Genomic DNA, 26,434 nt, shown 5'->3' with positions numbered 1-26,434 from the left:
TCCTCCTCATTACATATTATAAAAGGGTCATTCTACATATCACACACGGATTTGTAATTTATGAAACTGTTAACATACTGGACAGTATGCTTGAATTTTTAGGGAATTGTTGCTTTTTTTTGTATTTGAGCTACTATTATTCTTTTATGTACCTACTTAGCAAGACATTTTGCTCTGTGTCAGATAATGTTAAAGAATAATTTAAAATTTGAAAGCTTAATTCTATAAACTTCTTGTTAACAGGTTAAAAAAATGAGCTTAATCCTGTAACTTCCCTCTTATTATTTGATTTATTGAAACTTTCATATGGTGAAATAAGATCACTATTAAACTTTATGAACAATATTATGAAACCAAATGTACTTATTCCATACTTGCATGTCAAATTTTTCTGGATGCTACGGTACACCTGAATTAGTGCAGAGACAAAAGCTCATGAGGCATCCAGTTGTCAGTGACTGCAGTATGCCTTTAGTAGGTATTTGTATGTTTGTTTTACCAGTTAAAAAACAAAGATGCTGTGAATTACCAAACGAGAAAGTGCAACTTGAAATTAGCGGAGGTTGAGGCCTGGTGGGTAACGGGAATAAATCATCTCACCTGTCCTTTTTTCCCCCTAAGGTAAGTCTTTCCGCTCCCGGGATTGGAATGACTCCTTACCATCTCCCTTAAAACCCACATCCTTTCGTCTTTCCCTCTCCTTTCCTCTTTCCTGATGAAGCAACCATTGGTTGCGAAAGCTTGAATTTTGTGTGTATGTTTGTGTTTGTTCGTGTGTCTATCAAGATGCCAGTGCAAAGATGATGTAACTTACAAAATGAAAGCGTTGGTACGTTGATAGAAACAATAACAAAAACACACACACACACACACACATACACACACACACACACACACACACACACACACACACACACACAAAATTCAAGCTTTTGCTTCATCAGGAAAGAGGGAAGGAGAGGGAAAGATGAAAGGATGTGGGTTTTAAGGGAGAGGGTAAGGAGTCATCCCAATCCCGGGAGCGGAAAGACTTACCTTAGGGGGAGAAAAGGACAGGTACACACACACACACACACACACACACACACACACACATATATATATATATATATATATATATATATATATATATATATACAGACACAGGCAGACATGTGTAAAGACAGAGGTTGGGCAGAGATGTCAGTCGAGGCGGAAGTACAGAGGCAAAGATGTTGTTGAATGACAAGTGATGTACGAGGGGCGGCAACTTGAAATTAGCAGAGGTTGAGGCCTGGTGGGTAACGGGAAGAGAGGATATATTAGAGGGCAAGTTCCCATCTCCAGAGTTCTGATAGGTTGGTGTCGGTGGGAAGTATCCAGATAACCCGGACGGTGTAACACTGTGCCAAGATGTGCTGGCTGTGCACCAAGGCATTTTTAGCCACAGGATGATCCTCATTACCAACAAACACTGTCAGCCTGTATCTGTTCATGCAAATGGACAGTTTGTTGCTGGCCATTCCCATATAGAACGCTTCACAGTGTAGTCAGTTGGTAAATCACGTGGGTGATTTCACACGTGGCTCTGCCTTTGATCGTGTACACCGTCCGGGTTACAGGACTGGAGTAGGTGGTGGTGGTGGGAGGGTGCATGGGACAGATTTTACACCTGGGGCGGTTACAAGGGTAGGAGCCAGAGGGTAGGGAAGGTGGTTTGGGGATTTCATAAGGATGAACCAAGAGGTTACGAAGGTTAGGTGGATGGTGGAAAGACACTCTTGGTGGAGTGGGGAGGATTTCATGAAGGATGGATCTCATTTCAGGGCAGGATTTGAGAAAGTCGTATCCCTGCTGCTGAGCCACATTCAGAGTCTGATCCAGTCCCGGAAACTATCCTGTCACAAGTGGAGCACTTTTGGGGTTCTTCTGTGGGAGGTTCTGGGTTTGAGGGGATGAGGAAGTGGCTCTGGTTATTTGCTTCTGTACCAGGTCGGGAGGGTAGTTGCGGGATGCGGAAGCTGTTTTCAGGTTTTTGGTGTAGTGGTTCAGGGATTCAGAACTGGAGCAGTTTTGTTTGCCATGAAGACCTAAGCTGTAGGGAAGGGACCGTTTGATATGGAATGAGTGGCAGCTGTCATAATGGAGGTACTGTTGCTAGTTGGTGGGTTTGATGTGGACAGATGTGTGAAGCTGACCATTGGACAGATGGACGTCAACGTCAAGGAAAGTGGCATGGGATTTGGAGTAGGACCAGGTGAATCTGATGGAACCAAAGGAGTTGAGGTTGGAGAGGAAATTCTAGAGTTCTTCTTCACTGTGAGTCCAGATCATGAAGATGTCATCAATAAATCTGTACCAAACTTTGGGTTGGCAGGCTTGGGTAACCAAGAAGGCTTCCTCCAAGCGACCCATAAATAGGTTGGCATACGAGGGGCCATACTGGTACCCATGGCTGTTCCCTTTAATTGTTGGTATGTATGGCCTTCAAAAGTGAAGAAGTTGGGGGTTAGGATGAAGCTGGCTAAGGTAATGAGGAAAGAGGTTTTGGGTAGGGTAGCAGATGATCGGCGTGAAAGGAAGTGCTTCATCACAGCAAGGCCGTGGACGTGTGGAATATTTGTGTATAAGGAAGTAGCATCAATGGTTACAAGGATGGTTTCCGGGGGTAACAGATTGGGTAAGGAATCTAGGCATTCGAGAAAGTGGTTGGTGTCTTTAATGAAGGATGGGAGACGGCATGTAATGGGTTGAAGGTGTTGATCTACGTAGGCAGAGATACGTTCTGTGGGGGCTTGGTAACCAGCTACAATGGGGCGGCTGGGATGATTGGGTTTGTGGATTTTAGGAAGTAGGTAGAAGGTAGGGGTGTGAGGTGTCGGTGGGGTCAGGAGGTTGATGGAGTAAGGTGAAAGGTTCTGTAAGGGGCCTAAGGTTCTGAGGATTCCTTGAAGCTCCGCCTGGACATCAGGAATGGGATTACCATGGCAAACTTTGTATGTAGTGTTGTCTGAAAGCTGATGCAGTCCCTCAGTCACATACTCCCAACGATCAAGTACCACTGTCGTGGAACCCTTGTCCGCCAGAAGAATGACGATGGATCAGTCAGCCTTCAGATCACGGGTAGCCTGGGCTTCAGCTGTGGTGATGTTGGGAGTAGGATTAAGGTTTTTCAAGAAGGATTGAGAGGCAAGGCTGGAAGTGAGAAATTCCTGGAAGGTTTGGAGAGGGTGATTTTGAGGAAGAGGAAGTGGGTCCCGCTGTGACGGAGGATGGAACTGTTCCAGGCAGGGTTCAATTTGGATAGTGTCTTGGGGAGTTGGATCATTAGGGGTAGGATTAGGATGATTTTTCTTCGTGGCAACGTGGTATTTCCAGCAGAGAGTAAGAGTGTAGGACAGTAAATCTTTGATGAGGGCTGAAGGTGAGGCCTTTGGATAGGACACAGGTTTTGGATTGGGAGAGAGGTTTGGAGGAAAGGTTAACTACTGAATTGGGGTGTTGTGGTTCCAGATTGTGTTGATTAGAATTTTGAGGTTTTGGGGGGAGTGGAGCTGGAAGTGGGAGATTGATTAGATGAGAGAGACTGGGTCTGTGTGCAATGAGAGGAGGTTGAGGTTTGCTGGAAAGGTTGTGGAGGGTGAGTGAGTTGCCTTTCCAGAGGTGGGAACCAGGAGATTGGATAGTTTTTTGAGGTGAAGGGTGGCATGCTGTTCTAATTTGCGGTTGGCCTGTAGGAGGATGCTCTGAATAGCCGGTGTGGATGTGGGAGAGGAAAGATTGAGGACTTTTATTAAGGATAGGAGTTGACGAGTGTGTTCATTGGCTGAGTTGATGTGTAGGTGAAGCATTAGGCAGGTGAGGGCTATGGATTGTTCAGTTTGGAAATGGTATAGGGACTGATGGAAATAAGGGTTACAGCCAGAGATGGGAACTTCGAGTGTGAGGCCTTTGGGGGTAATGCCAAATGTCAGACAAGCCTGAGTAAATAAAATATGGGAGCGTAATCTGGCTAGGGCAAAGGCATGTTTGCGGAGAGAATGTAAATAAAACTTAATGGGGTCGTTGTGGGGATGTTGTGAGGGTGACATGGTATTAGAAGGTGGAAAGTTAACATGAGGCTGAAATGAAAATGAAAATAAAAATATATGGGAGAGATAAAGGTGAACTAGAAAGCAACTGGAGATCTGGTGTGAAAAAAAGTCGAAAAAATGTTGGTTAAAGCTGAGTTATGTTGATCCTGTAGTGAACTTGTGTTGGTAAACAATGATGTGCACAAAGGTTAAGTGGTTGTTTTGCCTCCAAAACCCGTTAAAGGGTGGAGAAATTTGGGAAAATTTCGAAAAAACTGTGTGTAAATGTATTAAAAGGAGTGGTTTTGTGGTGGCAGATTATGAAAATGAGGCCAACAATTGTCTGACGAAGAAATAATGACGTTAAAAACTGTGGGAAGCGGCTAAAAATGATCAGTTATGTGGGAAAAACGGAAATGGAAATAAAGCGAAAGTTGTTAGAACTAGCCGAACTGGTTGTTTAATAGGTGAAAGGAACCGTTTGTGAACTGGGAATGGTTGATTGTATTACAGCGGTAATGTTGGAAGCGGAAAAAGAATTTTTGGTTATGGTTTGGAAGTAAGTTAAGTATTATTGAGTATATATAGGAAGGAGTATATATAAGCAGGATAAAAATAGATGGTAGATCACGCTAAAAAGAAGGTGAATAAATAGTCTGTACTCACCAAAAGCAGAAAATGTGAGAAGGCGCAAGATAATAGATAAAATATATTTAGAGTATTAGAAGCAAGAACTGCTGCAGTGTATATCTTTGACATTCCCGTATACCTATCTGTGTCGATAATTTTTTTCTTTGATTTTATTAGAGTAGAGGCTCTCATGTTCTAAAAAGTACACAGTTAACTTTAATTTATCTGTTGTCTGTTGATCAACTATAATTTCTGTCATTTGGAAATTATGTGTTTTACACAATTAAAAGCACTGCCCAAGTCAGTGTAATAATTCTGAATAAGATCAAGGGATCAAGGGATAAAGGTAGTAAGAAAAATTCTGGAAGAATGTAAATAATTGAGGAAAGGATACCACTCACCGAATAGCAGAAGTGTGGAATTGTATAGAGGCACAGAAAAAGGAGAAGGAAAACTTTGCTAGCTTCACAACAAAAAACAAAAATTCGTTGATGACTTGAAGTACAAGGAAAGGTGCATGCACCTGGCACGGATCTCACCCCCCCCCCCCCCCCCCCCCCGCCACACACACACACACACACACACACACACACACACACACACACACACACACACACCTGTGTGTTTCTTTCTTCTGAAAACTAGCAATGTCCCCATTCTCTTTTGTGCATGCCTCTCAACACCTTAATGTTTCTGCTATTTGGTGAGTAGTTTGTCTCCTTCACTCCTAAATTATTTATGTGAGGCCACAAGATGTCATATTGCTACCACCATCACCACCACAAAAAAATGTTTGTTTTTATTGGGTCTGTTCATACTAGAAGACCTGAATAGTAACATTATTTCTATGAACTTCGAATCATATTTGCTTTTTGTCTGAGGAACAATAGTGTCCTTATGGATGAGGGTAGGGGCTAATGACTGCATTGTTGCTACTGCATTTTATTTTCTGTCAGTCAACATAGACAAACTAATAACTGCATTCTTCAGTTCACCTTTTCCTACTGCATACACACTTAGAACTGGTTAGTTCAAAAACTTGTGCAAGTTTCAACTTAAAAATATAACCAGTTGATACTGCTTTGATAATGATGCACTGCATTCCATTTAACCACAGGCCTGTAATGCTAAGTTTTTGAAAAGTGGTACTTTGTATTTTTTATTGACTGGTTTTGCTCTTCAAATGAACAAGAGCGCCATGAAAATGTATACTGAAAAGGATACAAATTGAGATAATACGGAAAACTTACATTTACATTATGTAAAGTACATATTTTACTTACAGTATGGTGACTTACATTTAAAGTTGGGTGACAGCATTAACAATTACCTTTAAAGTTAGCTGAATTTGTAAAGATTAATTTGGCTGTACTATAGTATTTAAACTTAAGTTTAAAGTACGGTAATAAATGATGACATTGATGAACGCCAAAGATGAAATTGACTGCACAGCAGTACCTGTAACTTCCATGGTATAGTCTATCCAAAGATAATTTACAACTATAGAAAATGAAAGTTACATTTTAATTGCCTCTTTTATGGGCGTGTATCTGTACATATGTGCGTAGCTTTCAAAAAATACGAGAACATCTGTAAAAATTATTATATGTTACACAAAATACATATTTAAAAATGTCTGTACAAAAATACATTCAAAACTATTATTTTTTAAAATATTTAGTTAGTTTGATAAGGCAGGTGGTATATTTTGGGTCCTATCTACAGAACTTCATCAAATAACTGGAAGGACCCATGTAAATTAAATTAGTTTTGTTCATTCAGAAAATTTTGTGGGTTTTTCTTCTTTTCTACAAAAATTTCCAATTCTTTAAAAAAACTTGTGACTTTTTTCAAAAACTTAGTTTTAACAGTCTCCCCGTGCAGACAGTGCCTGCTCTCGGAAAAAAAGTCCTGTAATACGTTCATGACATGATAGATTGAAGAAGTATATGTTGTTAAATTTTCCATTCAGACCTATTTTCCCCTTTTCCTTCCTTTCCTATGCATCATTGCTTCTATAACAATTACTGTTCCATTCATTCATGTTTTAATACTTACGGCACTTTGTTTTTCTTCAATCTCTATATTTCAACTCTAACTTTGTGGAGAACTATTTTTGAACTTCTTAAATCATCTCGTGCATTTTCCTAAGATGTATGTTGTTCTAAGAAACAGCCTAATTTGTTACGCCCTTTCTGGTTAACACAATTGCTGAAAAACAAACAACACCAACTGTTCTTAAAGAAAAGAGAGAAAATTTTTTCATGATATCCAGAATATATAGTGTACTTAACTATATGTGTACCTTCAAAAAAATAATCAAAATGTAATTGTGGGTAATGTAATATGATAATTTACTAGCATGCATGTGTCCTCCCATTGAACAGAGTGAAGTGTTTCTTTTGTTGTGTTGTGTGTGTTACATTTGGTATGATTGATGTGACAAACAGGTTTTACTTATGTGCTAGGAAGTAATGGAAAAAAATCCTTTCATTTCTTTATTGCTGTAACTGATGTTGCTACTGTATCTATCTGCTTCTGCATACCTGTGAGAGTTTTGCATGAGCTTGCCTGTTTCCTTGAAGTGAAGTGTTGATGCACTGATTCACTGTGGTGTCTTACTACAGTGCCCTGGAGCAACATATTTCTGCGCCCTCTTAATCTGCATATTTTAATTTACTGGGGTTCAGTAACTATTTACTTTTGGATGTAATCTGCAATTACAGTATGGAAATAACTTTAAAAAAATGATAATTTATATATTTAAAGCATTGATAGATCGCATAAATATTTTAAGTTCCTACAGTATTATGAAGTTTCAGATGTATGGTATATTTGGTAGTACTTCTATACAGTTGTAACAATACGAGAGAAGGAAAGTTGCTACTCACCATATGGTGGAGATGCTGAGCCACGATAGGCACAATAAAAAGATTCACACACTCATAGCTTTCGGCCATTAAGGCCTTTGTCAGCATTACGCGTGCGCGCGCGCGCACACACACACACACACACACACACACACACACACACACACACACACACACACACACCCGTGCGCGCGCGCGCAACTTGCACACATCTGCAGTCTCGGAGAGCTGAAACTACACTTGCAGTGTGTGTGTGTGTGTGTGTGTGTGAGAATCTTTTTATTGTGCCTATTGCGGCTCAGCAACTCCACTATATGGTGAGTAGCAACTTTCCTTCTCTCGTATTCTTACATTCCATCCTGGATTTTCCATTGTTTAATTCTGTACAGTTGTGATATATTCCATATACGCTGTTTCTCAGTATGCTGAAAATTGTGCTGGAATGCTGTCTAGGGTTGCAGCTGTAATTTGTATTTAAAACCTCTCCTCGTGATGTTTCATATCAACAACTCAGTGGATTACATTTTATAAATTTCCTACATTGGAAAAATGGAGTCATAGAGTCATAATGCATCTGTTAAATGAGGGAGGCGGGGAAGGGGCAGCACTTGTAGTTTCATTAGTGGTTCGTGTTAGCAGTTCAGGTGCGATACGCTTCAGTCAGGTAACTCTAGCGCATGTCAAGGTCTGGACAGCCACTGAATTAATACCTTTTTTATTTTATTTATTTATTTATTTATTTCTGTCAGTCAGTAATTTCTCTGTGTAAGAGACATGCTTACATGTTTGCTAAAGAGTTTTTAAATTTTTCTTGCTTTTGGTCTCATACACATCCTCTTGTATTTTGCTTGTATGTTCTATTCATTATTGATTTCTGGTCTTTACACAAGTATGGCAATTATTTCCCCAGAACAAATGAGAAACTTGCTTTCTTGTTCATAATTTGCAATTAAGTGTGTTGGTAATTTATCTTAAAAAGTTTTTCTTCTATTTCACTTCATGGGCTTGCTTCAAATAATATACTTTTCATATGCCTGATGCTGCTGCATGCTACACCCACCTAACTAAACTGACAAGCCTTTGCCAGCAATATTCATTGTTGATGTAGTTAAACTTCTATTTTAACTTCTCAGGTTTCCTCCATTATTATGACATGCCCCTTTATTGTAACATTCAGAGCTTTTTAATCTTTCATAGATATTGTAGAATAATTACTTGCAGTGCTGGTATTTACATTTTTATAATGTGTTATACCTGCTCCATCAGCTAGAGACTGAAGTATTGTCATTGTTCTTGATTCTTTTTGAAGAATAAGCCAATTATTTAATTGTTTACAGAATAATGTAATAGACATCACAGTGGTGCAGTTGTCTTGATCTTCCAAATTACTATTTTTCTGTTGAGAAATATGTGTTAGGAACTGAATTATCATGCCAATATTTCATAAAATTTCAAGAGAAATCTCCTGCTGAACACTTGCTGGACTGAGCCCTGTATTTGAGAAAAGTTTTATGTGGAAACTTAAGGCAGCATAAACAGCAGTGGTAATAATTAGTTTTACTCCTGATGAAGATGATTGAGGTCATTGTTGAAATGTTGAAACACCCTTTACAGTTAACATGGCTAGATCATTAAGTATATTTTGTAAAAGATGCTGTGGACTGCGTACCAAGACCTTACTTTGAGACTGGAGTCTGTTATACATTGACCAAATTGTCATAACTTTGAAAGAATACTTCATTTCACACAAACTACACACATATATGGGGCATTCCAGCGCATTAGTCTTGCAGAACAGTATACACTCAATAGATTTTGACAAAATGAAGATGTTGGCCCAGAACTTCAACATCAGGGCCCCAGTCCTCTTAGTATACTGCTGAATGAGGCAATCTCTCTCTCCATCACACAGGTGCTCTTGGAATATATGGCAGTATTTGTGGGAGAGTAGTGAAGCAACAATAACGGCAGCTACAGCAGATGAATGCACCTGGTAGTAATAATTTTCAAAATTTAGTTCAGTTATTATCACACAAAGAATGTCGGGAGACATTATGAAATGTCAATGTAGTTTAAATGCAGATGGAAACAAAGGCAAGATGTTTCAACGTCATGGAATGGAGAAGATTGGTGTTGTGTTAAATTTTATTATTGTATCTATTCCCAATTTTACTGTGTACATTGTTCATGTGACATCTCACCTTCTTTCCATCCTCCCGTCGTCTAACAAATTTAAAAGTTTTGTCTTCATTCTTTTGTTAAGTTATTCCTTTGTATTTCTGCCAGTTAAAATACCCCCCCCCCCCATCTGTTCGTGTCTTGTTTTTCATACAATTTTTATGATTCTTGTATTTGGCATATTACTATAACATAGAGCTATTCACAAGTGAAATTACAAAACTAGAAAAAATATTAAATTTTTATCAGTGTGAATTATTGTTGGATGTCTTAACAGCTACAGTAGGGTTCTTGACTTTTTTAGAGTGTAGTTTCCAAAGGGAAAGTGGTAAATTATTCTTAAATATTTGATTAACAGCATCTCTCCTGTGGTTCAAGAAAGCCAGTGCATTTTTATATAGAAGTGTTGTCTCTGATGGCTAATGGGCACATGATACCCTTTCTTGTTCTGTAAAACCAAAGAACAACATTACACATAGATAATGCCTGCAAAATACTTGCTTCCTCCGTTACTGTTTCCTGTTATAAACACTGAAAGAGGGGTAGTTCAGGTTTAATTAAGAGTTTCAGTATTTTGTTAGACTGCAAGCAAAATAAATAAATAAGTAAGTAAATAAACAAATAAATTTGCGGTCACATACGTGAAAATTCCAGATGCTACTATTAGTACAAATAATATTCTTTAACGAAAATGTGGCAGCATTGCACTAACAGATATGCTCTGGAATCAGCAACATAATGAGATTTTGTGGCATAAGAATCACATTACTAAAATAATACAGAACAGTTGTGAGCTCTTTCACAGGTTAAAAGAAAAATGAATTGGCTTCTGTGTTTCATGTGGGAAATGCCTGAACAATGGATCGTGTGCAATATGATGCGAGATGAGACAGTATACATGTTTCTAGAATGAAATTTTCACTCCACAGCGGAGTGTGCGCTGATATGAAACTTCCTGGCAAATTAAAACTGTGTGCTGGACCGAGACTCAAACTCAGGACCTTTGCCTTTCGCGGGCAAGTGCTCTACGGACTGAGCTACCCAATTACGACTCTCGTCCCGTCCTCACAGGAGACGAGGTACTGGCGGAATTAAAGCTGTGAGGACGGGACGAGAGTTGTGCTTGGGTAGCTCAGTTGGTAGAGCGCTTGCCCGCGAAAGTGAAAGGTCCTGAGTTTGAGTCTCGGTCCGGCACACAGTTTTAATCTGCCTTTTAAGAACTTCAGTTGTGGCAGAATCTGAACTGGTTTAGTCATGTGTTGTCCATTTAAAAATTGAAATGGTTTTTGGATGACATTCCAGTCACTTCTTGTGTCCAAAAGCAACACTGGTAATATGAATGAACATAAGAATGTAAAGGGCAAAATTTCTCTCTCCACCCAGAAAAGGCTGTCTCTTCATCATAAAAACACACTTAATTTTGGACGTAGTTCACATTTTGGTCACCATACATGAACATCAACAAAAGCAAACAAGGATAATGGAATGTAGTTTAATTATTCAGGTGATGCCAAGAGAATTACATTACAAAGTGACTCACTTAAAATAACAATGAATTTTGCTGTTTGGGTAGCAAAATAGCTGATGATGGCTGAAGTAGAGAGGATATAAAACGTAGACTGGCAATGACAAGAAAAGCATTTCTGAAGAAGAGAATTTTGTTAACATCTAATATGGATTTAAGTGTTAGGGAGTCTTTTCTGAAGGTATTTGTCTTGAGTGTAACCATGTATGGAAGTGAAACATGGACAATAAACAGTTCAGATAAGTGGAGAATAGAAACTTTTGAAATGTGGTTCTACAGAAGACTGCTGAAGATTAGTTGGGTCAATCACATAAATAATGAGGTGGTACTAATTAGAATTAGAGAGACAAGGAATTTGTAGCATAACTTGACCAAAAGACCGTATTGGTTGATAAGATGCATTCTGAGACATCAAGGGATCACCAGTTTAGTATTGGGAAGAATTGTGGATGGTAAAAATTGTAGAGGGAGACCAAGAGATGAAAACAGTAAGCAGATTCAGAAAGATATAGATTGCAGTGTTTATTCAGAAATAGAGTTGCATTGGGAGCTGCATCAAACCACCACCTTCATACAACATTTTTCAAATGAACTGCTTCCTTCCATGTAGTACAAATCTATATGCTCTACAAAATACTCACGTACGGCTGCCATATCCTCTCCCTTGAGCTTTTGGTTATGTTCCAGTTGCAAATTTCCATATATGTTGGAAGTATGTGGGGAGCAGGCTGCCAAAGTTGGTGAATAAGGCTATATTGGAATAGCACTTCAACACTGAATGAAACTCGATGTTTGAGACTTAAAATTGTCTGTGGAACCATATAGTTTCATTTGTCTAAAACACCTACACTTGGGTTTCAGGCAGGATCCCCTGTTTCATTCAATGCTGCACTGGGATTCTGGCACAGTTGGAGAGCATCTGCAATGCTATTTGAGTTTAAGGGGAATACCAAATGGACTGAGGTGTGAACAGGAATTTGGATTGAGAAGGGAGGTGTGCTAGGGTAGTCCATGCAGTTGTGCAAAGCCACTGTGCCCCTGTAGCATATGGTGAGCACATGTGCATACTGAGCAGGAGACCTGTTTTTGAATCTGGGCCTTAGTACAAATTTTAATTCATTGCTTCAGTCTGCATATGTACATACTAACTGTTTGAGACCTGAAAAGATCTTTGGAACCATATAGTTTCATGTAATTTAAAATTTAGATGTGGTACGTCAGTGACTGAACATAGTTATTCTTTTTCTTCCTTCCATCCATCAGATTCAAAGTATGGCCAATAGACCTAAGGCCTAAATTTAGCATTGATTCTTACAATTGACATGTCAATCCAGGTGATTTTTCTCTCACAAGATAAACTAGTCTGGAAACAGTGCCTAAGCATCAAATCTTTTCAATTTCTAGCTTCATCTGTGTCTTACATTTGCTTTTCCATAAAATTATAGTGCAGGTTGTATATGCTTCAATTAAGAAATCATAGATATAGAACTTTCTGTATGTGAAATGTAAACATTTAATTTTTTTGTTACACTAGCTTTTGAAGCCTTTCTGCAAGTTAGCTTTGCATGTTCATACATTTTGATTGCTTTTGCTCACATTGCAATGCTTGGTCATGTTTTGTGTTCCTTTCTCTTTCTGTCTCTTTGTTATAGACGCTTTTTATGATGGGCGATTGTATCGTTGTGGTATTAAGTTTAGTGGTGAGGATCTTAATGAGACGAGTGATGGAGAAGCTAACATGGCTTCTGTCTCACCACCAGATAATCAACGGGAAAGTGATGATGATGGCTGGGAGGAACGAGAAAAGTCTAGAGCGCACTCTGTCAAATTTACAGAAGACCTGGACACTGAACTGAATAAAGAGGTATGGGCATGTTCTATGATAAAAAAAAAGTCTGATAGTGTTTAGTTTATGAAATTTAGAATGTCACTAATGAGCTATCGACAGTCATATTGAGAAAGGTGATACAAAACATAATAAATGCAACTTCAAAAACAGTAAGCAGCCCTGTGTTAATTCTAAATCTTTCAATGTGGTTTTGGATTTTGTGTGTTTGCCTATTGTATTGAACTCCCAATTGAGATGGACTTCATGTGGTTGTGTATTGTACTGAAGGATTGCTTGCAGTTTATTAATGTTGTAAGTCCATAAGATCAATAGCAAATGTTGTAAAATGTATGATTGGCTAGAAATCTGTTGTTTCTTTCCAAGTATCTTTCAGGGAGCACTTTCATACGAAAATTTAGAGCTTTGCTTGACTGCAGCACTTCAGGTATTTTAAAAAAAATTCTTTACAGATGTTGGTCTATAAAATGGTATTCCATTTATGATTATCCAGACAGGTAAAGTTTTTGATCAAGACGTAGGTTTCTTATTTCATTTTCTTGCATGTGAAGGAGGCTTCCACTAACAAGAACACTTGACTAGGTACAGTAACATGACAAGAAAGTGTGACAAGTGTTTGTGCAGGCTGCTGCAGACATGACAGAACATGAAAAATTTGCACAATGCTTGTCATTTTGTAGACCACTTGCCTTTTTTCCTTGAATCACCTATTGATCTGCAATATAAAGAGTGCTAAATTGCTAGTTTCACTATCCTTTTTGCAGTTTGTCTGCAAAATAAAAGGAAGGACTAATCCGGGTCATGCATCTACATCTATTCTCAGCAAATCATTGTCAAGTATGTGACAGTGGGTACATGTTATTTTATCATATATTAAAATTTCTTCCCATTCCATACACACCTTGAGTGGGAAGAATGGCCGCTTATGAGGATCCACATAATGTGTTATTTGCCTAATTTTATCTGTACAATCTTTAGGCTGAAGTATGGTTTATAGTTTGTGTTGTGAAAGGAGATTCTTTAAGTTTTCAAGCAGTTTCTCATGATTTATACAGGATGAAAATTATTTAAACTGACGTATTCTGGGAGGTTGCATGGGACACCAAAACAAAACTTTTGTCTCTAATGTCACAGTTACCCGTGAGCATTTTTTAATCTGGCAGAGGGTGTAATTGCTCTCAGAACTTGTACAGTTGTGCATAACATGGGCACAAACGTAAGGAACTTTGTTCATGAGCAGTTGTTAATCCATTTCATTTGCATTGTGTGCACAACCTGGAACCAGATGATTATCCACTCGGAGCACAGTTTTTGCAGTGATACCTGGAACAATGTCAGATGCGTCCTATATTTTCGTTCTCTGTGCTGTTTACAGATGAAGCAATGGTTGTGAATGTTGGTGTTTCCAACATCCACAATTCACTTGTTTTGAGCCAGGTAAGTCCACATGCCACATTTACTTGCAGTCATCAGTTGCAATTCTATGTGAATGTGTAGCCAGATGTTGTTGGTGACCATTTGATTGGGCCATATCTCCTATGTAGGTCATTAAATGACAGGCATTATTACAATATCCCTGCCAGAGTATTACCAGAGTTTCTAGATGACATGTCACTCCCTATAAGACAGTGCACGTGGTTCCAGCATGAAGAGGCGCTGGCACATTTTGGTTGTCCTATGCCTCAGTTCTTGAACCGACAGTTTCCAGAAAAGTGGATTTGTATTGACAGTTTCCAGAAAAGTGGATTTGTATTGACAGCCAGAAAAGTGGATTTGTATTGGTGGTCCTATACCGTGGCCTACTCGATTCTCTGATTTGACCCCCTCTGAACATTTTTGTTTGTCGAGACGTTTACAACCTGTTTAAAAAAGCCCCATTTGAATCAGATGATGATTTGGTTGCCCTGATAGTAGCAGTAGTCGCCAGAATTAAGGACATTCCTGCAGTCTTTGTCCGTGTTACACAGTACATAACCACTGGTGGAACCTCTGTTTACAAGTCAGTAGAGTATTTTTTTAACCTTTACTGTAATTGAAGAGTGTTGTGTTAATTTTTTTTTTGTCTCTTGATAATAGAGAATTAAAACTTTCGTCTGTTTCTTTTTTTATCCTCACAGGAAAACATTGCTAGAAAAAATGTTTTCATTGTACCTTGCTATCTCCGAGAGTTCCTTAGTGTAATTAATTTTCATCCTGAGAGAACTTTCTGTACCAGTTTAAAAAAAAAAAAAAAAAAAAAAAAAAAAAAAAAAAAAACCGCAGGGAGATATAAACATTAGAGACAAATATTTGTTCCGGTGCCTTGTGCAACTTCCCAGAGTTTGTCAGTTTAAATAATTTTCACACTGTATGGCAGCTTCCTTAGTGTGTGTGCCAGCTAGGAGTTTTCAACATTTGTGTCGCACTTTGTTCTGTTATACTCACAGAAACAAGCCTCCAATTTTTTGTGTTTCCCTCCTTTGTATATGCTTGTTGCTCCCTTTTAATGTGATTTGATACAGCCACAGTTAATCTGATGTATACAGTCGCAAGATATTCATTTATGGTTGGTCCAAGTATTTTTTAAACAGTCTCGTCAGAGAGATGGTTTTACAGAGGTTAGCAGAGTGGACTCAAATTAGGTGAGGTTCAAATACTGATCTGGCCATGCATGTTTAGATTTTTCTTATTTTCACTAAATTGATCAAGGTGAAAGCTGGAATGTTTGAAATGATGTAACTAATTTCTTTTCCCGTCCTTGATAAATCTGAACTCATGTTGCATCCCTTTAACCAACCTTATCTTTAACAGAATGTAAAATCCCAATTTTTATTTTACTTAACTTCGCCTTCCTACAGTTTTACCTCATCAGAGCAGAGGGAGACAAACAATGAACTGCAAAGAGAGTAACAGCCAACAGTTTTCTATTTTATTGCACGGCTTTGTTCCGTCTTAATGTTCATTGTGTCTGACCTGCATTCAGATTTTCAGATTCAAATGAGCAGTGCCCAGGGCACATTCTCTTGTGTGTTTATTTCAAATAAAGTAAAAGTGGCTCTATGGCTCTGCTGTGGAATAGTTCTCTCTCTCTCTCTCTCTCTCTCTCTCTCTCTCTCTCTCTCTCTCCCCCTCCCTCCCTCCCTCCCTTTCCTCCTCCCCATTTATTTATGTATTTTGTATTTATCTATCTCCTCCCCCTCCCCTTTCCACACACACACACACACACACACACACACACACACACACACACAAAACACACAGAGTAACTTATGTTAGATTAGATTAGATTCAGTATTTGTTCCAAAGACCCAAAAATCAGGTGATTCTCTTGGCTGAGGAACATGTCAGAAAGTATAATATAAAAAACGTAGATCATAATACTCACTTCCCTGATTATTTGTCCAAAGGTTGTCAAAATATGTGAATACATTATAATAAACTGAATTGCTAATATTTACAGAATTAAAACACTCTCAGAATGAGACATAGTTAAGAATTTTTATAAATTTATCATGCTCAGTTGGTAGAGCACTTGGCTGCAAAAGGCAAAGGTCCCGAGTTCGAGTCTCGGTCAGGTACACAGTTTTAATCTGCCAGGAAGTTTCACCACATGTAACTAATTCCCAATCAGACCAAGACTGAGTGCTTATTTTACATGTATTTCTCAATGGCACCCTGTGTTTCTTGTTAGTTAGGAAAACTTGAACCATTTCACAACACTGCAGGTGACACCATAAGATTCTAATTTACTTAAGAGAATGCTGTCATTCACACAGTCGAAGGCTTTTGACAGGTCACAGAAAATGACAGTAGCCTCTAACTTGTTATCTAAAAATTAAGAACATTCTCACTGTATGTGTAAATAGGCTTCTCTATATTGGAACCCATAAGGAACCCAAGCCATGACTTGGACTGTATATTAGTTGCAGTCAAATGCTTAAGAATATATTTGAACACAACCTTTTCAAATATTTAAGGCCATTTGGTGGATCTTGTGCCTGGTTTAGATATTATCATTATTTCTGTCACCAGTTTATTCAAACCAATGATTTACCACTGGAAAACTGTGTGCGTTTTTGTAAGATCTCTCTGAACAGCCAGTGATTTTTAAACCTTTTGAAGTTTGTGTTTATCTTAATTAATGTTTTTTTATAATTTTTACATTGCCAGTCAGAAGAATTGCTACCAAGAGATTATTATATAATATATATATTATTTTTCAGACGCCATTTGTACGCCAGAATACTCCTCATCCAAAGGAATTGAAAGCAAAGGCCCATAAACTTTTTGCCAAAGGAAAGTTGCCAGATGGAAAAATGCCTCATGAGAATGAAGTAAGTATTGCTTTTGTTCTTAATTAATATTTCTGCAACTCTCTCTCTTGTATATGTGTTGGCACCCTATGAATTACAGGATGTCACAAAAGTTTCACATGGTGAATTTTAGAAGTTTTCATAAGTCATTTTGTTCCATCTGTACTGTTATCCTCTGCATTCCAAGTTCATGAAATAGAGAGAATTTCTCTTGTCTTCCATAATCTTTTAGTCACATAGTCTACAAAAGAGTAATATTGTACTGAAAGAAAATCCAGAGATATGACTATGGTGGAAGTTGTTTTGGTAGCCTATTTGTTCACCAAACCACACATTATAACGTGATTTGAATGGTTATATTGTTGTCTGACACACGTTATACAAATGCATGGTGTTTGTTCTTTTGGACATGTCCTAAAGGACAGGCAGCAGGCATTCGTATAATGGATTTACCTCAATGGGCAATGAATTAACTAGTGCTGATGCACAATTATGTTTGACCTCCTGTGGGAGTCCCAAAGTAGTGAGCATGAAGGACAGGGACAGGGACAGGGACTATGGCTAAGTGATGCTAAGTGGGAGTGTGGGTTGGCCAGGAGGCATGCCGAGATAGTTCACAAAATTGCAGTAGACGCTGTGTCCTGATGGCACAGTGGTTAAAGCAACTGCCTAGTAAGCAGGATATACCAGGTACGAATCTTCGTGCAGCACACATTTTCACTCATTGCCACTGATTCCACATAAAGTCCCAATGCAGTTGATATCAGTAGTTCCTTTCCTTTAATTTCCTCCCCTCCCATCCCCTACCCCCACCCCACTACACCCCACCCTTCCCCATCACCTTCAATATACACATTATCCTGTTCTGTAAGATGGATGTTAACAGTTTTGATAATTGCTCTTACGTGACTGAACCTCAGCATTAACATCTCATGACTTAATAGGAGGGAACATGTTCTATACCATGTGCTTGGTTTCTGCTGCTGATTTACCCAGATTTAATTTCTGTCGTGGTTTTCTGCCTCCTTTGTACTCTTCTCCTGCCCATTTTTCTTTTGTTGCCTTCCCCTCCCCTCCTGCCCATCTTTCTCTTGTTGGCTTCCCCATTTGTAAGATTAACTTTTTCCACTTTCTGTACCACTCTAACGTTATGGCTTCAACTAACTTTAAATTTTCTTCTTTAGATTCCTTTTTCAAATTTTTCTCCACCATACCCCATGATTCATGTCATCTATACTGTTACTTTCAGACTATCTTTGTCACACATTGTTGGCTCTGCTGGAAGTAACGTCAGTTTCTTTACGCGCGCGCGCGGTTTTGTGTGTGTGTGTGTGTGTGTGTGTGTGTGTGTGTGTGTGTGTGTGTGTGTGTGTGTGTGTGTGTGTGTGTGTGTTTGGGGAGGGGAGTGAGTGGGAACGGGGAACCATGCAAGCACACATGTGCACATCTCATTTACCTAACAGTTAGGGAAAGAGCCATTTTTTTTGTCTCAGTTCAGAGGACAAAGGAAAATGTAATAAAAGATACTCATTAAGCCTGCTGAACCTGTGCTGAGCAGAAATATGTTAATGTTGCAGGATGCGAAACATCCAGGAGATAAGCAGACAATGGAAAGTGAATTGCAACAGAAAGATCAAAATGCCATTGCAGAGAATAATGTTGCATCAGATCAAGAGGAAAGCAAGGAGGTATTTGTTTTTATCAAGAAATAACTATGATTGCAGGGAAGATACGGACTTAACTTTTATGTCAGAAGTATTGTTGAATATCCTGTTTGCTTCTAGTTATTTAGTTATGTGTTTATCTACAGATCCTTTTACAGTATTTGACATTTAGCATTAACAGAAGGAAAAGTGTAATCATAAATTTCTCTAATTCTTACATCCAGGCATGGGGCCAATTGCACAAGGATTTAAACACCATGTACAGTACTGTGTGGTGGGGACCATGTTTAGCCAAGTATTAAACAACCCTGTATAAGAGACGACACCCTTTCTTCAAGAGACTTTTTGAGAAAAAATTATTTATTCCAGCTAATCAGAGTTATGAACTGTCTTACAGAGACGAAGTATCTGTCTAAAAAGAAACATTATAACAACTCTAACTGTATGCCATTTATTGTTGGTCTACATTTTGATAAGATCTACAAAGGCTATCATCTGTGGCATCATCTTTTCATCATCATCATCCTCATTATCCTAATAACACGGCTCTTAAAGTTATATCTTTGTTGTCACAAGCATTTGGCTATTTCTTCCAAATTTGTAGCTTTTTGTGAGGTTGGGGTTATGGTGGGTCTTGAGAACACAGTTGCTTTTTCCAAATACATAGAGGATTTCTTCATTACTGTCGTGCCTCATGGTGAGCGTTGATAACATTGCTGTATGTAATACCTAATTATGCCAGTGGTCCCCCGAAGGACAGAAGTAAAAACACTGGGTGTATTGGTGGAATGAGGGCTGTGTAGTGCTGGAATGGGAACAGGGAAGGGGTTAGATGGGTAAGGACAATGACTAACGAAGGTTGAGGCCAGGACCATGGTGCAGGCTGTGAAGCAGTTATTAATCCACCAGCTGTCGGATTCATCCACTACAAAACTTGCCTCTGTGCCCCTTTCTAGAAATCCAGCAGGATCTCCACTCTCTCTTCAAATCCTTATGCCTAACCAGAACCTGTCCCCAAAGTCCTTCTCTCCTCACCCTAACACTCCCTGCACTCTTTCCGTCTATGTGCTTCCTGAAGTCCATAAACCACCCAGGACGCAACAATTGTGGCTGGTTATTGTGCTCCCACTGAGAGAATCTCTGCTCTCATAGACCAGCATCTTCAGCCTATTACCCACAATCTACCCTCCTATATAAAAGATACTATTTTCTGCACCGAATCTCCACAGTTCTTGTTCCTTTACCACACAGTGCCCTGCTCATCACTATTGATCCTACCTCCCTTTACCCTAATATCCCGCAGTGCCCATGGCCTTACCACTATTGAACACTACCTTTCCCAGTGCCCGATTTATTCCACACCAACCACCTCCTTCCTATTTGCTATGACCTATTGCATCCTCGCCCACAATTACTTCTCCTTCAAAGGCGTTACCTACAAATTAATCTGGGGTACAACTATGCCAACCATTTCATGGGCCATCTAGAGGAATCCTTCCTAAACACCCAGAATCCCACCACCTCTCACCTGGTTAAGATTCATCGATGACATCTTTGTGATCTGGAACGAGGGTTATGACAACCTGTCCATGTTCCTCGAGAACCTCCACACCTTCTCCCACATTTGGTTCACCTGCCCTGCTCAACCCATCAGGCCACCTTCCTCAATGTTGACCTCCACCTCAAAGATGGCGATATCAGTGCCTCTGTCATATCACACCACTAGCAATACCTCCACTTTGTCTGCTGCCACCCATTCCATACCAAGAAACCCCTTCCATATAGCCTAGCCACCCATGCCCGTCACATTTGTAGTGATGAGTGGTACCTCTCGGAATATACTGAGTGTCTGACTGAGGCCTTTACGTATCGTAATTACCCTACCAACCTTCTACTAAAAGCGATCTCCTGTGCCTTAGGTTTAGTCACCCAACCTCTCCGGAAGTCCCATCGTCTGTCCACAGAGAGCCATTCCCCTCGTAACTCAGTACCATCTAGGACTGGAGCAACTGAATTAATTCTCCCCTAGGGTTTCGACAACCTCTCGTCTGGGCCTGGAATGAGAAATGTCATACCCACTGTCCTTCCGACCTTCCCACAGTGATATTTTGCTGCCCACCAAACCTATACAATATCCTCATCCATCTGTATGTAACCCCAGCTCCCAACCCCTTGCCTCATGGCTCATATCCCTGTAATAAACCTAGATGAAAGACCTGTTCCGTGCAACCCCCCCCTCCCCCCCACTACCACCTACACCAATATGGTCACAATCATCACCTATCCCATCAGAGACAGGACTACCTCTGAAACCAGTCATGTGATCTACAAGCTAAGCTGCAACCACAGTGCTGCATTCTATGTGGGCATGACAACCACCTTTCTGTCTGTACTCATGAACGGCCACTGACAGTCTATGGCCAAGAAACATCTGGATCACCCTGTTGCTGAGCACACTGCCCAACACAACGTCCTTCATTTCAGTGACCGCTCCACAACCTGTGCCATCTGGATTCTTCCCACCAACACTAACTTTTCTGAATTGCGCAAATGGGGACTTTCGCTGCAATGTATCTGATGTTCCTATAACCCTCCTGGCCTCATCCCTCATTAATCATTGTCCTTATTCATCTAGCCCTTTCACTGTTTCCATTCCGGAACTGCACAGCTCTCTTTCCACCAATCCACCCTGTAAACTCTCTCCCCCTTGCCCTCCATCTAACCTAAAGACAGCACCTAGCTACCCTACTTACAACCTCGTCCCTGCACAATCCCAGCAGCACTTTGCCAACCACAACCCCTACCCTGCTCTCACTCCCACTTCCCCATCCCAGCCTCTTCCTTACCTGTGGTTGTGTGTGTGTGTGTGTGTGTGTGTGTGTGTGTGTGTGTGTGTGTGTGTGTGTGTGTGTGTGTTCGACAGAGGCCTTGTTGGCTGAAAGCTAACTTTCAGACAGTCTTTTGGTTGTGCCTTTCTGTGAATCGGCATCTCCGCTGTATGAAGAGTAATAACTGTCCTTTCCATTATATTGATGCATTATTTGAGGCATACACTTTAACTGCCTTCTAAATATTTCGGTTTTAGTTTGAGCTCTTTAATCTCTCTGGTCTATTTGTGGTGCAGTACAATTACATGATTATTATGTCAGCAAGTGTACTTTGAAGACTTCTAGTTCTGCGATTATAGGTAAGCTGTTAATGTAATAATAACTATGTTTGTACTTAACATGAATAAATGTTGAGAAACATACTCACATGGTGCAATTGAATACCCATATCTTTAAACAACAGAATGGAAAGGGTAGACTACTACTAACCACATAGAGTAGGCATTGAGCTGCAGACAGTCACAGTGAAAAAGAATGCTAGAATTTTCAGCTTTCAGACTGTGTCCTTCATTAAAACTAGAAAACATATGCACATTCACACAGCAACTCAAACACATGACCACTGTCTCCGAGCTCTAAGGCTGAGCAGCAATATAGCTTGGGTGGGTGGGTACTGGGGATAAGGAAGAGGAGGGGTAGCAGATGTGAGGGGTGGGGGAAACTGCTAATGCTGCCTGTGGGAGTGTGCTGGGACGTGGTGGGGACAGGATAGGGCTGCTAGGTGCAACATCGGGAATGGGAATGGGAATGGGGGAGGGGGCGGCAAGGAATGAGGAGGGGGGAGGAAAGTGGAGGAGGGAGGGAGGTGGAGGAGTGGGAAGGAGAGAGGAAAGAAGTAAGGAAGGAGAAAGGGCTATGTACATAAGTTGGTAGGATGACAAGTGAGTGTAGTAGTGGGAGCATGGTAGGGGATAGACAGGTGGAGGACAGGGACTAGCAAAGGTTGACGACAGGGCAGTTATGGAACGAAGAATTTGTTGTAGGGAGAGTTCCCCTGTACACAGTTCAGAAAAGCTGGTGTTGGTTGGAAGAAACTGGATGGAATACGCTGTGAAACAATCATTAAAGTGAAGCATGTTGTTTTGAGCTGTTTCGCTTAAGAGACTGCTTCACAGCCTGTGCCATCTTTATTCTTCCCATCAACACCAATTGCACAGGTGAAAGCTCTCCCTGCAACGTATTGTTTGTTCTTGTAACATGCTCAGCCTCAACCTCTCTCAACCCTACCCTCTACTTACTTACCCCATTTTCTCCTGCCATTCCAGTACTCCACATGCCTGCCATCCCACCAGCATACATACATATAAGGGGTGATTAAAAAGTTTCTATTTGAGGGCTTTGCAGCAGCATATGTACAACAAGGTGTTGGGTTATAAGCACAGACACATAGGCAAGGGATTAGTGTGGTACTCATGTCTGTATGTGGTAAATGCGAAAGATGAACTACAGTGACTTTATTAGCAAATGTGTTCAAACAGGACCAACATTTTCTTATTCTTTTCTTGACTGTTGAACGACAAACACCATTGGAGAATGAAGAACGTGTATGGGGCAGCTTATCTGACAAAAACCATCATTGTGGAATGCTGCTACTTCATAATTACGTATATCTCCATGTCGTAAAGTTGTAATGCAGAAGCTACACCAACTCATATGGGAGGCACTCGAGCACCCGTCGTATAATCCTGCTCCCCCCATGCAGTTGTCACCCCTATGGCCCTTGTTTGAACAGGCCTTGAAGGATCGTCAATATCTATGTGACAAAGATATGTATCGGGCAGTTGCGGACCTCTTCATGCAGCAGGACATGCTGTTTTACCAAACTGGTGTCTTCGACGTAGTGTGTCATTGATATGATTACCTCAGGAACCAAGGTGATTTTGCCTGACAGGCATACAGATTCTGCACTGAAAGGCCTTCGAATGGAAATTTTTGATCGCTTCTTATAGTTCTTTCCACTTTTCTATTCCTCTCGTCCAACCCCTGCCCTGGATCATAGCCCCCTGTGCTGCACTTACCAGCCTTATTCCTATCTCCACAAAGCCCTCACATGCTGCCACAGGCGGCACTATCATTTTTCCCCCACTACCCTGCTATCCAACCCCCTCCCTGCCCCCACCTCTTCCATACCCACACTACCTGCCCTAGCTACATTGCTGCTCAGGTCAGACACAGTTGCACTCGGGCCTTTGCGTCCAAAGATGACAGTGGTTATACGTGAGTGACTTGTGCTTGTGTGGACATATGTATTTATACTTCTGATGAAGGACGTAGACTGAATGCTGAACATTTCTACCACTCTTTCTCATTGTGCTTGTTTGTGTCTCAGTGCTGCCTCCATGTACTGAGTGCCAATCTGTCGGTTCTAACCAGGAACACAAGGAAACACTCAGCTGTAAAAGAGATCAAATTTACTGGGTCATGGAATTACATCAAGCAGAATACATGAAAGTAGTTCACATGCATCAACCACATTTAAAAAGTGAGGGCCAGGAAGCCATTGTGTGCCCTTACAAAGATGCTGTCAACATCTCATAATTGCAGATCTGGTTGCAGCTGTTGTTGACTGGACTGCCCCTGGTAGCCACCTTGGGTATTTGCAGGTGCACTGTTTGAATTTTGGTGCACACCACACTTGCTGGACTGGCACTACTTATGTCTGTTGCGGGGGGGAAGGACCGGGCATTGCTGTCCAGATAGCTGTGACTGAAGAGACATCCAGGGCGTCCTTGGCAGTGTGGGAGTGGCAGCCAAAGGCAAGAGAAGTTCCTGACACACTCAGACCACTGTAATACAGATTAAAGTGAGTGGGACAAGGGCACCACTTCCGCACCTGGTCCCCAGGGTGACCGGTAGACAGGCCCAGCAACAGAGGTGTAGGAGCCGTTAGATGTCGGAGTCCATGATGACAATGGTGGAATGGAGAGGACAGACTTGTGATGGAGACCTAGCTTCCATCCGCACTGACAGCAGTATGTGCTCATCGCAATGCGAGGTGCCAACACCTTCCACAGGAAGCAAACCCACCATTGGAACTGAAGAAGTCCTGACTGCTGGTGTAGGTGGGCATAACCAGCTCTGTGTAAACAGAACTGGCAGCACTGGGGGATACATGCTTTCAGCAAGAGATTGTGCAGCATCTGCAGTTGACAGACCCACAGGAGCTCAATAGAATTCTTGTCATCATTGTATATGAACTTAAATAAAATGGAAATCTTCTGTGTACTTCCACATCTGTCTCTTAAGTGTTCAGACAAGGTGTTCCACCTTGCCATTCAATTTCAGTCGGAAGAGAGGTGCTATGACATGGTGAAAAGCATTGTGAGTACAAACATCTTGGAAAGATCGCACCACATTCTGAGGACCGTGGTGTGAAACGAGCGTGCAAGGCAAGCTGTCTATGGAGAATATCTTTGACAGGTATGTCTGCTGTCACAGATGGGAAACAAACAGCATAAGGAAAAATGAGAAAAAGCATGAATTGCCAATAATCAGAAAGTATTAAGAAAGGATCAGTGAAATCAGTATGGACTCCTTCCCAAGGATGTGTAGAGCCGGTGGTATAAAAAAAGAAGTGCACAGTGCCACATGCTGACCCGAACATTTAAAGCAGGCTGTGACAAGGTGTTCTACCTACCAGTCGATGCCTGGCCAAAGCACCTGGTGGTGTGCAACAGTTATGTGCGGAGAAACTCTCACTGCAGAGCCATTGGAACCACAATGTGGGAAGTAAACCCTTCTGCTGACAGGAGAATAAAGCTATTCCAAGAGGAAGAAGTGATGAAACAACACATAAAAGCTCTGAAGTGGGTCCGATGCCTGGCCCAGCAGACGGTCGGGCCACCCATGTTGTATCATGCCAATGGACTCTCCACCACAGCAGAAGTAATACAAGAATTTGTGAAGGGGAAGCCATCACATGTGCCTCACCTCTGTGTCATGTTGAAATCAATGGAAGTCCTGCTGGTGGTCACAGGAGGGGTCAGGGCATCTGCATTTGCATGCTGCGGCATGGGATGGTAATGGATTTCATAGTTGTACCAGGGCAAGAACAGAACCCAATGGGCTGAGCTGAGTATCCAGAAATATGCTACAGATCTAGATACATATAATTATCTGTGTCATAATTTACCCAAAATATGAAAGGAATATGTCAAAAGGCAATGTCATTCGAGGTAGACAAACAGATGTAAGTAGATCTATTCCTTTTATGTATTTTTACATCTGCGTAGTAGGTACATTTGTTTGTCCACCTTTACTGACATTGCCCTTTTACATGAAACTTGGCCACCTGAGCTTGATACATTTGCAGTAGCTGTTTGCGACATTGGAAGAATTTGTCGTGTGCAGTGACAACATGCGTGTGCTTATGGTGATAGGAGAACAGCAAACTACACATATTGTCAAAAGAAAGAACACTGGTTCTTGCAGAGGATGTGACAGGCACAGTAAGTGATACATACGAGAGGGTAACCACAGTAAGAAAAGA

The 26,434-nt window shown here is 40.6% G+C and overlaps 1 protein-coding gene across 9 annotated transcripts in view; it reads left to right on the top strand.

Annotated features, from left to right (window-relative positions):
- LOC126186395 (protein lap4) overlaps positions 1-26,434 on the top strand; it is a 535,941-nt gene that overhangs the window by 296,145 nt on the left and 213,362 nt on the right. For 8 of the 9 annotated variants that reach the window (XM_049928206.1, XM_049928204.1, XM_049928208.1 and 5 more), the window contains exons 11-13: positions 12,908-13,119; positions 17,304-17,414; positions 18,971-19,081. In XM_049928206.1, the coding sequence (XP_049784163.1) occupies positions 12,908-13,119; positions 17,304-17,414; positions 18,971-19,081 (434 nt within the window). The remainder of the gene's footprint in view (positions 1-12,907; positions 13,120-17,303; positions 17,415-18,970; positions 19,082-26,434) is intronic. The other variant, XM_049928205.1, reaches the window with a different exon arrangement.

Source organism: Schistocerca cancellata, chromosome 1 (genome assembly GCF_023864275.1).
Source record: "Schistocerca cancellata isolate TAMUIC-IGC-003103 chromosome 1, iqSchCanc2.1, whole genome shotgun sequence".
Lineage (NCBI taxonomy): Eukaryota > Metazoa > Arthropoda > Insecta > Orthoptera > Acrididae > Schistocerca > Schistocerca cancellata.
Note: the sequence above shows the minus strand (reverse complement) of the source record. Positions and strands in the feature narration are given on the sequence as shown.